General features: G+C 41.8%; 1 protein-coding gene across 4 annotated transcripts in view; it reads right to left on the bottom strand.

The window, feature by feature from the left end:
- Positions 1-17,662, bottom strand: part of TBC1D22A (TBC1 domain family member 22A) — a 183,518-nt gene that overhangs the window by 67,628 nt on the left and 98,228 nt on the right. For all 4 annotated transcript variants that reach the window (XM_053256789.1, XM_053256791.1, XM_053256792.1 and 1 more), the window contains exons 9-10: positions 7,486-7,592; positions 4,384-4,459 (exon numbers count right to left, since the gene is read on the bottom strand). In XM_053256789.1, coding sequence (XP_053112764.1) covers positions 4,384-4,459; positions 7,486-7,592 — 183 coding nt within the window. The remainder of the gene's footprint in view (positions 1-4,383; positions 4,460-7,485; positions 7,593-17,662) is intronic.

Below are 17,662 nucleotides of genomic sequence, written 5' to 3'. Positions count from 1 at the left end.
AAGAGCACATGTTTATATATTAATACAATATAAATAAGTAACCAGCAACACTGCAGCTTATTAACAGTGACTAGAACTCCACCATCGTGTGTGTGTGTGTGTGTGTGTATAAATAGAGCGAAGTGTGCAAGAGTAGCACACAACTGAGATGCATGAAATTTTAAAAGCACAATCTTAAATAGGACAAATGACTGAGTTCAAATTCCTGCTTAGCCATGAAGCTAACTGGGTAACCTTCGGGCAGTCACACTGACCGGCATCTAGAGTCTACATCCTAGACTAATATTGCACATGCTGAATAACATTGCAACAGGAAGTGAGCAGGGCAGGATTTCTGGAAAGTTCTGTTTCTTCTGCAGCCCTCTGTAGCTCCCCAAAACATGTCCCTGAGGGAACTGGGACTCTCCGGGACATATTTTTGGAAGGCACATAGGGCGGCAGAAGGAAGCAAGGTTGGACAAAAATCCCACTCCCCCTTGCCATCAATCTGAAGATGAAACAATGTTGGTCTGAACGTCAGCCACTATTTCAGTCTAGTCTAACTCATACAGTTGTTGTGGGGATGGGAGGGAAGACTCACCAACATGACATACACAGCCCTGAGATCCTTGGAAGAAGAGAGGGATATAAAGGGGCAAAATTTTGCAGGCATTTGAAAAGTCAAAACATCTTCAACATTGGAGAGTGCCAAGGTTTATCTTTTTATTTAACCTCTCTCTGCACCACCACATCCTTTAACAGCAGTCTGATTTACAGGCAGTAGCAGGTGATAATGCCTATCTCCTACCTGTGAAAATTTCAAAATAATTTCTGCAAATCAAGTTGTTGATAAAGGCACAACAAGCCTGGTTAAGATTCCCCACCCCACACACCATTGTGTCAGCTGTAGAAAGTGAAAAGGGGGGAGTTTGATGTAGGAAGACCAGGAAGTGGGATCTTTTAGCAAGGCCAGTTCAAGAAATTTTGGGGCCTACTGCAAAATTAGATTTGGGAGCCCCTCTGTACAGCTAATTTTCTTTCGGCTAAAGAGTGGGGAGGTTGTCAGCACCTTGATCTCTCAGCTGCTCCTCTGCTTCAGCTAAGTTGGCAACAATCTAGAACAAAATAAAAAGAACTAACAACAGCGTCCAAGCAACTTCTCCTTTCCTCACTTTTATTTGCCTCATTTTCATTGCAGGGGTCATCCAATGAAGCTGATTGGCAGGAGATTTAGGATGGAAAAGAGCAGTGACTTCCTCACACTGTGTATTATTGACCTAAGAATTCAGTGTGCAGAACATACACTTGCATTCAGAAGGTCCTAGGTTTAATTTCTAGCTGTAAGGTTCTCAGGTAGCAGAGCTGGGGAGGAGCTTCGAGAGCTGTTGCCAGTCAGGGTAGACAATACTGGGCTAGGTGGACCAGAGTCCTGACTCAGTGCAAGGCAGCTCCCTATGTCCAGGGAAAACTTATGGGACAGAGCACCTACTTTTTTGCACGCAAAAATTGACAGGTCCTTCAGCTCTCCATGGCTGGCATCATCCTCGGCTGCCCTGTGGCGCCTGCCTCTCCTCCTCTATCAGTATTATGAAGGGCCAGCCTGTCTGAAAACCCAACTTGTGAGAATACAGCTTCTGAGTCTCTTCTCCTCCTCTCCTGTTGCTGTTCTGCACAGACCCCAGTCCAGCATGAGGTCCCCGCTGCAGTTGCAGTATGCTTAAATCAGCCCTGTCTTTTAGGGATTTATAACTCTGCCTTGCAGTGTTTTTCTAGTCTCCTTTAGAACACTGTTCTATATACCTCCCATAATACATTCAGAAGGAGTGAGGAAAGCAGTATCAAAGTTTAAAAGGCAGTTGCAGCTTCTCTATCATCTGAGAAGCAGTGATACCTTTTGCACCAGCAAATTTAAAGGGGTCATTGCTGTTCAGCTGATTGAGAAGCTGCAACTGCCTTTTTAGCTTAGATACTAGCACTCCTTCTGAATATATTACAGGAGATATGGAGAACAACGTTCTAAAGGAGACTAGAAAAACCCTGCAAGGCGTCCTTATAAATTCCTAAGAGATCCCACTTGCTGGTCCTTTATAGGGTTGGAGACTGAAGCCTCCATGGGAATTTAGTATATTTCCTGGTGCTTGCTTTTTTCAAATCCATACAAGCTTCTACATCCTCCAGGAGCCTCAAACACTCTGCATACTTTTCATAAGAGACAGGGAAGGCACTCACACACTGAAGTTGCTATTGATTAATGGCAGAGCAGCAGCTGGCCCATTAACCTGGCTGTTAATTGCCATGATCTATTTTCTCAGTGTAAACTATAAACCATTGGCAGGTTTTTATTTTGTCCCTAACATTATATGCTGTATAAACAATCACCACCATGTTGGTTTATTGTGAGATGTACACTGCAGTGTTTGACCATGTGTACAAATAGGGTCAAAATACACAGGTAAACAGTGTACACACAGGAATAGTGCCTTATTCCTATCCAAACACATGCAGAGGGATCACAAAAAGATCTTCATGGGCCTCCCTTCTCCACAGCACGAAGACACCGTGCATGCCATTATCCAAAGCAGGAGACCAGCATGCTTCATGTACTGCGTCCCAGCTCCTGTTCTCCAACTTAGGGCTTAACCCAGAATATTTATTTTTACATTTGAACCAACTCCTGGCCACAGCTGGAGAACAGAGGCTAGAAATACACTGGCCTCGTGTTCCTGATTACTACTATAAACTACTAAGAATACTACTACTACTACTACTTATCACTACTACTGCCACCACCACCAGTAGTAGCAGCAATAGTAGTAGAATTGAAGCACTGCAGTATGTAGGTACCAAGGAGGGGAAAGGGAGAAAGGAGGACTTTACTTAAACCTATGGCAGGACTTCCATGTAGGGATGAGCACGAGCCTGTTCGCCGCTTCCTTTTTCAAGAGCCGGACCAACAGGCGGGGAAGTTTACCTTTAAGATACAGGTAAGGAGCTCCATAACTGCTCGCCTCCGCCCCGCCGCTTTTCCTCCACCAGCACTCAATCTAGAAACAACCACGTGGGGCTGCAGCATTGCTTCCTGCAGCCCCGTGCGGCTGTTTCTAAAAGGAGCACCAGCAGGGGAAAGCGGTGAGGTGGGGGGTGGAGGAGCTCCTTACCTGCATCTTAAAAAGGTACCACTCCCCACCCCACAAGGGAGTGCGCATACAGCTCGTGCACATCCCTATTTCCATGTGTACACTGTGGCTGCACTTACTTAAGAAGAGAAGAGAGCCTGCCAATGCTTTTTAGAGAAAGATTCCAGAGAACTATTGCTTACTAGCAGTTGTATACATGCAGTGAAGTTCCTCCTGACCTTACAAATAGCCGGGCATATTAAATATTTTGCAGTATCTTGGCTGCAGCCCTATTCCATTATGACTGATTATCTGAACGTTAACCTTTAAGAATACACAATGTCAATATCAACTATTTAGAATGTTAAACATGGGCAAGCAAATATATGATTTCCTAGGGTAAGTGCTAGTGTAAGAGAGCTTACACTGCACATAATGAAAAGATAGAATTCATTATCTCAAGAAGCTTATCCAGTATTAAGCTATTTGCAAGATAGCATTTTCTTTGACACGCACACCCCTAACTGACAGTCACTGTCACAAATATATGCTTAGTTCTGCTCGGCATCACTTTGTTCGTTAATTTAACGAACTATCAAGAGAATATATTTAGAATGGGCAAGCACTATCTCTCGAATTTCATTTAATTAAACTCTGTTCTAGCAATATGACAGTCAGCATTTCATGATGGGAATTGTTTTAAGGATGAAGGTAGAAAATGTTTCAAAGTAGCTCTGCTAAAAACATGAAAGCATAATCTAAAATTACCCTTGCACCCGCTGTAATTTATCTTTAATATTAAAGATGTTATTTTCAAAGTTGTTAATTAATTGGATTCCACAGAGAAATTATTCAGACATTCCTGATAGCAAAATGATACACAAAGGCACAAAACATAGTGCCAAAGGACAACTATAAACAACCACTGTGACTCTCCCAAATTACTACAATCATTGAGCTTAATGCAAAATGAATGCAGGCTGCCTTTTGTACATAGCCATTACTCTGCAGCAAAAGAGATTGGCATTGAATTTTGATTACACTGTCTTAATAAAAAGTAATGAAAGTGGCTCATGCTCTAGTGGCTTTTCTTTAAGGGACACACTGCAGTGAGTTTGCAAAGGCCACCATGCCACAGGTTGATGGAGGATGACACCTTGCCTGTGAAAGGCTGATTATGGTCTGGGCAGATTGCTGCATTGATATTGGCTAAGCAGCTCACAAAGCTCTTAACTAAACCCTTTCAACCAAGCTGCATTTAGAGTCTTGCTTATCTTTTAAGACTTACCATCGATCCGGCTAACGAGTTCTTCCAACATTTTCACTTTCTTCTGAATACCTGGCTGAGCAAAGGTGTAGTTATCCTAAGGAGACAAGATTATAAAACATGTATGTTGGCAGAAAAATCGACACTTTTAAATAACGCATTGTTAAAATCAATGCCACATTTCAGCATACAAGTCCTACCTTCAATCTATTTCACCTCATCAGAGTGACTAATTTAGAAATGGAAAGTAGATAACATTTCCACAAAATACAGCAATGTCTTCAAGACAAGAGCTTGTGATAACTTGGTTGAGTGTTGCAGACGTGCATTGTTGCTTAGCAAATGTGTCAATTCAACTGGGTCTCTGATTGACCTATTCAGCAGAATTTGTTTTCTGTAATGCGTTATAAATGAGAAAGAGCAACATGTCTCTCTTATGCCACATGAGGAGGGGGAGAGGAATATATTTCTGGAGTTCAGGAAAAGCACGCATGTACACACACACACACACCCCAGTATCAGGACACTGATTCATTGCTGGGATATATGTTCTCATTTCAATAAAGGGCATGATTGGCCATCAACTTGTATTGCAACATCACTTGCTTAACGCACAAATGTCTAACAATATGTAGGAATGTAATAGATGTTCCATATTCAGAAATCCCCCAGACAATCATACAATAATCAAGACATTACAAAATCCTGGAAACATTTGAGTTGACCAGTTCCATAGTACCCTAGTCCCCCCAAATTTCCCCAAATTAATTTTCTTAAGATTTTTAAAACAATACTTGACACATCTTGAAATTAATCAGATATGGCTCCTCAGGGTACATACTACAGAACTACCTTATGAGCCAATTTATGAAGATAAATACACAGTAAAAAGTTTTCCTTCTTCTAACTCTCTCATATTGGCAATGCATCTGTCTTCTTGAAGATACCATGTATGATAAGCTTAAGCATTATGAACAGCACTCTTTTAACAATAGCAATAGCTGAATGAATTCGGACAAGAAGTAATAGCTACAGATAAATTTGTAGTTGATTTTAAATGGCAAGAATAATTGTACTGCACCCCCAGGTAGATCCTTAAGATCTGGTTTATCATTTCAGTGCTTCTGAATACATGAATATATGAGCCACATTAAAGTTTGCACTCTAACCAACCACTTATCAAGTGAAATTCCAATCTTAAATCATCATCTGATTCTGCAGGGCATGTTTTAAAATCAACCTTTTGATGGATGGATGCATTTTTTTAACACTGAAGAAAGTCCTGAAAGGAACAGTAATAAAAACCATATTTTAATGCGGTCACTGAAGAGCAGCAGCAGTGAGTCAAGATGGAAAGGTACATCTGTCAATATCTTAATACTACTGGCAGTAAAGCACAAGAGTCACAATTGTTCTCTCTTCTCATAGGGTCATAAAATGTATTCACTAACAAATCCCTGTTTAAAATAAATCAAGTCCCATCTGCCTAAATGAAAACTGTCAAACTGTGCATCTCTTTTACCCACCTGAATGAAAGTTTCCTATCACTTCAACTTGAGCCAATGCATGTGTCATTCACCACAAGAAAAACACGCAAAATCCAATCCATACTAGAGCAGTCTCCATGAGCTAAGCTGATCATGTGGAGTGGCTCACAATGAAGATCAGGATAATTTTTCCATATGGACTGTGCAGATGACATGGCTGTTATACAGAGCGATTTATACCCTTCACATGGCAGTAGCCACATGATGGCGCAGCAGGGAAATGACTTGATTTTCAAGCCAGAGGTTGCCAGTTCGAATCCCCACTGGTATGTTTCCCAGACTATGGGAAACACCTATATCAGGCAGCAGCGATATAGAAAGATGCTGAAAGGCATCATCTCATATTCTGTGGGAGGAGGCAATGGTAAAATCCTCCTGTATTCTACCAATGACAACCACAGGGCTCTGTGGTTGCCAGGAGTCAAAACCGACTGGACGGCACACTTTACCTGTACTCAAATGGCAGCAGATATATGGAATGCTCAGCACAAACTATTATCAGCTGCAAGCTTGCAGGATCCTACCAGCATTTGGCCCACTAAGACACAAGCATGCTCCCTTGTTTTGCCAATTAACTTGGAGCTGGATTGGGCCTTATATCTGTCAACTTACTCATACAAGTGCAAATCTTCCTATCATGAGCAACGGAAATGACATACTGCAGAGGAATAAGGACCACTGGGAAGTTCTATCACGTCTCATCCAGAAAGAACACCACAGCAAAGGGGAGGCCAGTCTGACCTCAGCTATCAGCAAGTGAGCAAGCAGCTGCAGGGAGGTTGTTCTGTCATGTCCCAAATGCCAGCTACCCTGGGATTGTAGACGTGAGGGAATGGGCACTATGGTCCCTGCCCATCAGTCACAAAAACAAAGGGGAAAGTTGTTGTTGTTGTTTTACTTGCTTCATGGGTGTCATAACCTACCTTGAAGATCATTTGACCAAATGGTGGGATATACGTTTTTACAATTAATGAACTAAATCAGCAGTGTACTGTTGGCAGTGAGGGGTGGACTTAGCAAAGATGACTCAACTATTCCTAAACACGCAGAGTTCAAAGCATAAATGTTAGGGACTGGTGAACTCCATAACCACTCAGATGGTTTCATCAGCTGACTCAGTAACATACAGTTCACAAAATAGAAGGGCTATTGGTTTTGGATTACAACATTACATGCTACCAAAAGCGGAAAAAAGCCAGAATAGATGATTTCATCAAATTCAAAAGAAGATAATCTAACAATAGTCTCTTTAAAAAAACTCCACCCACTAATATGGAAACACAGTATTGTTTCAGTCAAATATAGCAAGATTTCATTGGTATCCACAACTAAGAAAGACTAATCTCTTAATCGGCTTCGGACATAGCAATACCGTTTCAGCTAAAGCACAATGGCTGTGTTATGAACAAAAAGTTACATTTTTTCCTTCAAATATGTAATCATTCACTAATATTGTGTGAATCCTTTCTTCCATCCTGCTTGTCATGTGCAGTCTTTTTCAACATCCTTAATGCAGTTCCAGGCCATGACATTAATCAGTTATCCCCACTGGTTAGAGGAGGGGAAATCAATTTACCTGAATGCCATCAAGCAGTTTGCTCATGCACCAGAAACTGTCAGCTTCAATGTTCTGCAATACTTCGGTAGGCAGACTGGAAACATCAAAATTTTCCACTTCTTCTTCTGTTTGGTAAAGAAAGGAAAAAAGCAAGGAAGAAGAGGCATGTCAATGAAATGTACAGAATGAACAAAAGGTTAGTCATTCACCACCACCCCAAAATATAACCCATCAAAATATATTTCTTTCATTAATGACTAAAATCACTATTTTAGGAAGCCAAAACATTAGATGATACAAGTATTAATGAATATTTGCTTCACTGTGAATTATGAAAAAATCTACATTACACTTCATTCATTAAAATAAGTTAATATGCCCTTCATTCATGCAGACTAAATATCAGAAAGGTACAGGGACTACAAAACAGACCAAATCCACTGTGATGAGTCCTGGTTCTAGTATTATTTATTTAAAATATTGCTATACTGCCCAAAACTTGCATCTCTGGGCAGTTTACAATTAAAATCATTGAAAACATTGAAAACATTTAAAACCCAATATTAAAAATATTAAAACTATAAATCTAATTAAAAGCCTGGGTGAATAAATGTGTCTTCAGTGCCTTTTTCAAAGCTGCCAGAGATGGGAAGGCATTCCAAAGTCCATTGGCAGAAACAGAAAAGGTCTGTTCCCAAGTAGCCGCCAAACGGGTTGGCAGCAACCACAGTTGAACCTCTGCAGATGGTCTTAACAGGCGGTGGGGCTCATGGCAAAGAATATGTTCTCTTAAACACCCAGGGCCTACGCTGTTTAGATTTCTATAGGTAATAACCAGCATCTTGTATTTTGCCCGGGAAACGTATTGGCAGCCAGTGTAGTTCCTTCAACACAGGAGTAATATAGTCTCTCCTAGATGACCCAGAAACCAACCTGGCTGCCGCATTCTGAACCAATTGCATTTTCTGGACTATGTACAAAGGCAGCCCCACACAGAACACATTGCAGTAATCCAGCCTAGAGATTACCAGCACATGTACCACCGTTTTGAGGTTGTTCATCTGAAGACACAGACGCAGTTGGTGTATCAGCAGAAGCTGATAAAAAGCACCTCTGGCCACCGCCTCAACCTGGGACACCAGGAAGAGGTTCGGATCCAGAAGTATCCCCAGACTGTGTACCTGTTCCTTCTGGGGAGCGTGACCCCATGCATAACCAGTAGATCAAAATAGTCTCCCAAATTCTGACCCCGCACAATAAGTACCTCTGTACTTATGTGAGAGGGAGAAAAATTTGTCTGTACTGATGTTCTTCACACCACCATACATGAATTTATAGACCTCCCTCATGTCTCTTCTCAGTCTTTTTTCTAAACTAAAAAGCCCCAGGCATTGTAGCCCTGCCTAAGGAAGATGCTCTAGGCCCCTGATCATCTTGGTTGCCCTCTTCTGCACCTTTTCGAATTCTACAATATCCTTCTTAAGATATGGTGACTACACGCAGTACTCCAAATATGGCAGCACCTTAGTTTTTATAAGGGCATTATAATATTAGCAGTTTTGTTTCCAAACCAATGATTCCAAGCATAGAATTGTTCTTTTTCACAGTTTCCGCACACTGAGTCGACACTTTCAACGAGCTGTCCACCACAACCTCAAGATCTCTCTCCTGGTCAGTCACCAACAGTTCAGACTCCATCAGCGTATAAGGGCAGTTCGGGGTTTTTTGCCCCAATATGAATCACTGTACACTTGCTGAAATTGAAGCACATTTGCCATTTTGTTGTCCAATCCCCCAGTTTGGAGAGATCCTTTTGGAGCTCCTCACAATCCCTTTTGGATTTCACTACCAAAATCCAACTATTTGGATTTCAATAGTTTGGTGTCATCTGCAAATTTGGCCACCTTGCTTAACCCAACTTCTAGATCATTAATGAATCAATTAAAAAGCACCGTTCCCAGTACAGATCGGTGGGTACCCCACTTCTTACTTCCCTCCATTGTGAAAACTCTCCATTTCTATCTATCTATCTTACACTTCTATACTGCTCTATCCAAAGGCTCTGGGCAATACACAACAAGTAAAATACAACAAGCACCATTTAAAACAAACAAAACAATATAAAAACAAATCTGAAACAGTACAAAGCCATTTAAAACCAATTAAAAATACTTAAAAGCAATTTAAAACCCTTGGAAGGCCAGGCCAAAGAAGTAAGTCTTTAGAGCTCTCTTGAAGGCCAACAACGAGCTCAGACTACAAATATCTGCTGGGAGTGTATTCCATAGATCAGGAGCAGCTACAGGGAAGGCCTGGTTCCGAGTTGCCACCAGACATACCGGTGGTAACTAGAGACAGGACTCTCTGGATGACTTCAACGTGTGATGGGGATCATATGATGGGGATCTACCATCTAACTGCTGTCCTTCAGCCAGTTACCAATCCACACATGAACCTGTTCCCTTGTGTCATGACTGCTAAGTAAGTCTTTGATGAGGCACTTTGTTGAAAGGTTTTTGAAAGTCCAGGTATACTATGTCAACTTTTATCTTTAACTTTTTAAAACCTTTTTTTAGGATCACCCTTATCCACATACCTGTTGACACTCTCAGAGAACTCCAAAAGGTTATTGAGGAAAGATTTACCTTTGCAAAAGCCATGCTGGTTCTCCTTCAGCAGGGCCTGTTCTATATGTTTAACAATTTTATCCTTAAGAATGCTTTCCATCAATTTGCCTGGAACAGATGTTAAGCTAACCGGCCTGTAATTTCCTGGATCCCCCAGATTTCTTTTTGAAAATCGGTATTACATTGGCTACTTTCCAGACCTGCGGTATTAAGCCTGATTGTAGGGACAAGTTAAATATGTTTGCAAGGAGGTCAGCAATCTCACATTTGAGTTCTTTAAGGACTCTCGGGTGGATGCCATCTGGCCATGCAATTTTTTAATTTTTAATTTTTCCAGACACTTTAAAGTGTCGTCTCTTATCACCTCTTTCAGACTCAGTTCTTCAGCCTCTGTCCCTAAGAAATTCAGTTCAAGCATAGATAGATGCTCTGTATCCTCTGCCATGAAGACAGATGCAAAGAACTCGTTTTGCTTCTCTGCAGCCTCCATATCCTCCTTAATAATCCCTTTCACTCCTTCACTGTCTAATGATTCAACTGCCTCCCTGGCAGGTTTCCTGCTTCTGATTTATTTAAATAAATTTGTGTTATTCCTCTTGATGCCTTTAGCTAAATGTTCCTCAAACTCTCTTTTTGCCTCCCTTACTGTCACCTTGCATTTCTTTTGCCAGAGTTTGTGTTCCTTTCTGTTCTCTTCGTTTGGGCAGGACTCTGAAGGATGTCTTCTTCCCCTTTATAGCTTTCTTGACTTTGCTTGCTAGCCATGCCGGCACCCTCCCATATTTGGTGGTACCTTTCCTCCCTTTTGGTATACATTCTAACTGGTCTTCTATTATTGAGATTCTTTTTAAAAACTCCATGCATTCTGGAGTGAAGTGACTCTCCTGATTTTCCCTTTCAGTTTTCTTTTCACCAAACTCCTCATTTGAGAGAAGTTTCCTCTCAAGTCTCCGTGTTAGACTTCCTTGGTGATTCTCTCCCCGCATGTATGCTGAATTTTATCAGCATTCATGCGAGTTGCAAACAATTCACTATGTCAAAGTATCAGACAAAGAAATGTTAAGATGCATTTTCTGTTTAGCTTAATTTCATTTTACTAATTAGCCACTCTGCTAAACTCCAACCTAAGGCCACAATCAAAGCAAGAATTAAGCATGCTTAAGCCTAGTGATTGGGCTTAAGTGCACCTAACTCTGTACTGACCTATAGCCATAAATAGCAATGAACAAGTTACTTTCCCTAAATAAGAGCAGAGAAATGGGGCATTTTAGAACACTTGTTGAACAGCAATGCAAATTAATGGGTTGAGCCCCAAGTCAGCAACAGAGACAAAAACAGAACTAGGTCTGTTTTACAGACTGAACTAAAAAATCAGCTAAGAAGTGTTTTCAGCCAACCTGAACTGAACCTAAAAGCTCTTGGTTGCCTTGAACCAGAACTGAACCTTTAAACATGCATCAAAACTGAAACTGCATCCAACATTTTAATTGTTCAGCTTCCTGGCTGTAGGGAAGAGCTTTCTGCTTAAGGCATAAACTCTATAAGTTCAGTCAGAAGGGGGCAGCTCTCTCATTGGTTTCTGGAAGAATCAAAAGACAATTAATTAATGGTTTGACCCAAAAAGGTTCAGGGTGACAGCCAAACCGTGCTATCATGCTATCAATACGAGTATATTTATTGTATTTATTTATTTATTTATTTTACATTTTATATGTAAAATGTTCCTGCTCTTCCTCCAAGGAGCCCAGAGGGGTGTACTACATACTTAGGTTTCTGCTCACAACAACCCTGTGAAGTGGGTTAGGCTGAGAGAGAAGTGACTATCCCAGAGTCACCCAGCTAGTATCCTGGCTGAATGGGGATTTGAACTCGGGTTTCCCTGGTCCTAGTCCAGCACTCTAACCACTACACCACACTATATCACAATTTGATAGTACCTGCATCTCACACTAAGATGTATAGGTTTTATCTTAACCACTTGTAGCATGAGTTCTACTTGTGCAAGGAGAGCCAATTTCTCCCTTTCACTGATTTCCCCCTTCCTGCCACAGCCTTCTGATCCTCAGAAAATGATTATACTTTTCCATTCCACAAGCAGAAATTCTTCCATTTGTGCTATAAGCATTTAGAATGTAGCCCATTGTCTCTAATGATGCAGAGTCCCTCAATGAAATTAATTTACAATGGCGGGGGCACATTTTAGGTATATGTGCAGGTACATTTTAGATCCAGTCTGATGACATACCTAGTATACATTTAACATAAATATTGGAAACTTGCAAAAATTATTCAAGCCTTTAAAAAGTGATTTTAGATATTTACAAGTATGGACCCAGAGGCGTAACTAGGGAAAACGGCACCCGGGGCAAGCACTGAAATGGCGCCCCCCCCCACTGTGCGCCCCCCCCGCTGCCCCCCAACATACTACATTATACTTAGGTTTTTCCTCACAAGCGCCCGCTGCCGCCGCCACGCCAGGCCACTGACTGGCCGCCAGGCACCAGCAAAGCAATGGGGGGGGCGCAGGCGGCGCGGATGGGACCGCTCGTGGGGAAGGGGGCACCAACGCGCTCCCTTGACTGCTGCAGCGCTGCTGCACTGAGCAGGAAACATTTGTATTAACAAAAAATTTAAAAAATTTTTTTTTAAATTGGTCATGGTGGCGCCCCCCACGTGACCAGAAAAGATGGCGCCCGGGGCACGTGCCCCCCCTGCCCCCCCTATAGTTACGCCTCTGTATGGACCCACAACAAAATGTTGCTTTATGTCTCTGGTGTGCATGTGTTAGTTGGGCCTGTGGCTGAGTACAGTGATACAACAAAAGTTAGCAACATAGACAGAAGTCCCTACTTTAACTTGCGTTTTACTTCATATACAAAAATCATTTTTTCTGATTTCTGTTTTTTTGTTATTGAATGGTGGTGCGGGAGGCACACTGGTGTTCAGTCTCTGATCCTTTTCATCCAACCCTAAGGTTTCAAGAATTAATAGTGGAGAAGGGGATCAGTTCAGTCTTTTCATCATTATTTGTTGAGGTTTTATGGAAGGAAAGGAATCGTGGAATAGGCTATATACTGTATCAAATGGTGAAACTATATATTTAATTCTCTTGGGACATGCGTGCCCAGGATTTGGCGGCGCAACTCTCGTGACACGCTGCGAGAGTTCCGAAGTGAGGACTGAGGAGGAGAGGGGGAAGAAAGTGCTGGTGGTGGCCGGCTGGCTGGCTGGCGGGCGGAGGAAGGTGGCGGCGGGCCACAGGCGGGAGCGAGGAAGGTGGCGGCGGGCCACAGGCGGGAGCGAGGAAGGTGGCGGCGGGCCGCAGGCAGGGGCGAGGAAGGCGGGGCGGGCCGCAGGCAGGGGCGGGCCGCAGGCGGAAGGGGGAGAAAAAATGGTGGGGGTGGGGCCCTTCTTGGCCGCCCGCCGCGGCTCTGTGTGTGGGGAGGAATGGGAGGGGAGGAGGACTGGAGATCACGGGACCGGAGGGAACGGGAAAAGAGGAGAGACCAGGGCAGGAGGAAGAGGGAGGGGAAAACAGCCGGCCCCAAAGCGCCGCACAGATGCTCTGTACGGGGTTGGCTAGTGTTAGTTTATTGTGCAACTGTGTATGTGCGTGCATACATACATACAGTGATCAGCAGATTAACCAATTCAGTGCACAACTTATACCTTCATTTCCGAAGAAAGGTCACATGATACAGTTGTCTTTATGTTATGGGGCGGGGGGGGGGGGAGATAATACCTCAAAACAAGAACTTAAGTGTGTCAAACCCCTTCACCCTTCAAGGAATATTCCTGAATTAAGAAATTTCCAAATAATATTTTGTTCAAGCTCTCCTCCCCATCTTTGACACTGAGTTTCTTCAGCACTGTCCATCTGGCTTGTCTGTTAAGTGTCCTCTGAGTTCACAGACATTCCACTTGGCTAGAGTTGCATTAAGATAATTTTGTGGTGTTTTGACCTCCTTAGGTTTATTCCCCTTCAGTATTTTGAGAAACTGACATGTCTTTGGGGTATCCTGGGCCTGCTAGTAGCTCCCTCTCACACACAGATACTCTAGTTATGTGTCCATAAGAATTCTAACATTTAAAGCTCCTTTGAAAATAGATATAAGATTTCCAATATTTCCATAATTTAAAAACACATCATCCAAGGTGGCTCACAACAATTAAACCCAAAATCAAATCAAATCATAAAATGTTAACAAAGATCAAACACACACATATGTTGAGAAACATATGCAACAGCAGTCTCTCTTGCTCACTCACACACCCAGCATCTACACATTAAAAGCTTGCCAGACCAAGAATGCCTTAAAATTTATAAAATAATCTTTAGAATAAAAAGAAACCAGACAGGACAAATAGAAAATGCTATTGTGTTTTGGATCAGAGTTGTTTAAATAGTATTATTTTTCATTTTGCCTTTTCTAACCTCAGCCTTCTAATCTCAGCTAGGGTTATTAACCTGGCAGGCCTCCTGTGTCTTAAAGAGGTGAATAATAAGTAGGAATCATCAGATGAAACCCTTTCATCTTTTGCCATGGAGATTCAATGATGGAGGGAAATTTCACTGCTGCTTTCTGGATGTTTTGCTGGCAAGCATAACTACCGGTAGCAACTATGTAGATAGTATAGAGCATTACCAGAGAAAACATAGTGGAGGTGTCCAGCAACTCCTTTTTATAGGACTAAATTGGATTACTTTCAGTTTGTGTTTCTTTAGAATGTGAGCAAATTGTTTTTTACTGTGCATCCTACAATTTGTCCCTTGCCCAACTTGGCTTATTTCATCAAGTAATTATCATCAGGGGGGTCTGGTAAATATTATAAATGCTTCTCTGAGGGAGACAGGATGCCTCCATGTTTTAAGGAGCCTATTATTAGACCACACTGGAAGAAACCTGCATTGGATCCCTCAGAGTTAGCTAATTAAAGACCTGTTTTTAATCTTCCATGGTTGGGCAAGGTGACTGAGTAGGTGGTGGCCTCTCAACTTGAGGCAGTTTTGGATTTGACTGCTTATCTAGACCTCTTTCAAACCTGCTTTTGAGTGGGCTATGGGGTTGAGTCTGCCCTGGTCAGCCTGATGGATGATCTCCAATAGGCTATCGACAGAGCAAGTGTGATTCTGCTGATCCTGTTGGATCTCTCAGTGGCTTTTGATACCATCAGCCATGGTATCCTTCTGGATCGCCTAAGGAGGGTGGGATTGGGTGGCACTGTTTTACAGTGTTTCTGTTCCTTCCTTTCTGGCAGATTTCAAATGCTGTCACTTGGAGTCTGTTGCTCTGCAAAGCGAGAATTAAAGTATGGAGTTCCACAAGGCTCCATACTATTACAACCGCTGCCCCGGGGCTCCCTGCTGAAATAATAGCATCTCCTTCTCCATTTGCTTTTAGGAAGACCCTCAAGACACACCTCTTTTTGCAGGCTTTTAACTGGAATCAATTTTAAAATTGTTTAATTTGTTTTTATCATACTGTTTTTTATTGTATTTTGTAAATTTTAACTGTTTTTAACTGTTTCATAATGTGTTTTAAACTTTGTACACCGCCTAGCGATGTACATATCAGGCAGTATAAAAATATGATAAGATTAAAAAATAAACATGGCCAGAAACCCGTACCGACCAACTAACAACAAGGGAGAAAAACAGATAAAACAGAGTGGAAAGCGGAAAGCAAAACAATTATTACTGCAAGTGCAAGTTCAACATAATCCTATTAGAAAGCAGGTCATTGTGAACACCACATTTAAACTGGCAACAGGTTGAATCTACAAATGCAGCAGCCTAAGAATTAAACAATATGCAGATTTTTTTTAAAGTAGCACGATAACTTGCATCTTTGTCAATATCAGGGTGGAAAGAATATACAGCCACTGTACAAAAATTCCCAATTACAACGTCTCACAGCAATGTCTCTCATTTCCTTCAGTTTCCTGTGGCGATTCTCATCATGCTGTCTGTGTAAGTGTAGAAGATAGCAAAATAGTTGCCTGAAGAATAACTGCTGTGACATGAAGTAAGTGACGGGCTGATCCAAGTGCTGCTGTTGCTACAAGCATTGCTATTAGCTGCTGTTTACTCCTTCACAGCCTATTATCCTATTCTTGTAAAAACCTCCTCTGAGCAAAGAAGAGTAATTCATTTAGAAAGGCTCTAATGAGATGCATTCTCCACAGGCGGCAGCAACACAACCAAATGGAAGGGGGATTAATTATAGTTTGTTACACCTTTCACTGCTATATTCTAATAAGGGTCAATAGTAAGAGTAAGATCCGTGATAGTATTTTGGTTTGTATTATTTAGTGGATTTTTAAAACCATTAGCTTCTTTGCTTGACTTCTGACTTTACAGATTAATTTTTCATTGCCACTCCAGGTTGGTCATCTGTTATTTGAACAGATTGCATGATTAAAGTTACTCTAGGGTGTAGCTCTGTTTTATCAGTAAGGGATTTGCTTGGTTAAAGACCACCTTTATGGAGGCACAATCCAAAACGCCATTCAAGAAAGGGCTTTCGATTTTCTTCTGAATGAAATTCGTGAGCATACTGGATTCCCTATGACAGGCTTCCCTGCTCAGAATCACAGATCAAATCCACAATGTACTGTCCAAATTAGTTCTAAACAATTCATAATGTCAACAAAGTGATTTATGAACAGCCTACTGCGCACAAAACCATAAACAGAAGACCATATAATTGGACTTAATCTGAACAACTTTTAAAAGAATTTTAGCTGCAGATGCAAGCTAAGAAAAGGAAATTCAAAAATGGGTTTCTAAGGCCGGGAGCTAGCACAAGGAACAATTCTACACATACAGCAGGAAAGGGGAAGAGATGGCTGTTCACACAAAAATCCTCTCCTAATTGTGTATTTGAGGAGGGCTGGAAGATTTGTTACCATGGCCCATTTTGACTTTTGATTAGCATTCATGTTCCATTTCATTCCCAAACCCCCAATAAATTGGTTCTGGAGCTATGAGTTTCTTTCAGAAAGAGATTTGCATTATTTAAAAAACATTTCAGGGTTTGGCACCTGTGTACCTTCAAGACCACCTCTCCCTTTCAACTCTGACCCGCCCTGTGAGGTCATCTCAGGTGGGCCTTTCTCAGAGTTCCTGCCCCAAGGGAGGTATGTGGGGCCCGGGTTTGTGGGAGGGCCTTCTCTGTTGCAGCCCCTTCCTTATGGAACACACTGCCTCCTGAGATTCATAATGCCCTCTTCCCTTCTGTCCTTTAAGAAGCTTCTGAAAACCTATATATTTTGCCAGGTTTTTAGTTTTTAACGTGTGTGTGTGTGGGGGGTTCTTTTTCTCCCCCCCCCACTTCTTGTCTTCATTGTTTTTTAATTTATGTAAACTGCCTCGAGTCTAAGGAAGTTAGGCGGTCAATAAATTTGCTGAATAAATAAATTTTAGCCCATCCAGTTGTGAAAGCCTGGACAAATAACAAAGCCCTACTTAAAATACCAGAGTGTTGTACCAGGCTTGTAAACTGCTACTTGTGAACAGAAAGCAATCAATCAATCAATCAATTTTTATTACGGTCTTTGACCAGCAT

Source organism: Hemicordylus capensis, chromosome 5 (assembly GCF_027244095.1).
Source record: "Hemicordylus capensis ecotype Gifberg chromosome 5, rHemCap1.1.pri, whole genome shotgun sequence".
NCBI lineage: Eukaryota > Metazoa > Chordata > Lepidosauria > Squamata > Cordylidae > Hemicordylus > Hemicordylus capensis.
This window is presented reverse-complemented; position numbering and strand designations above follow the sequence as displayed.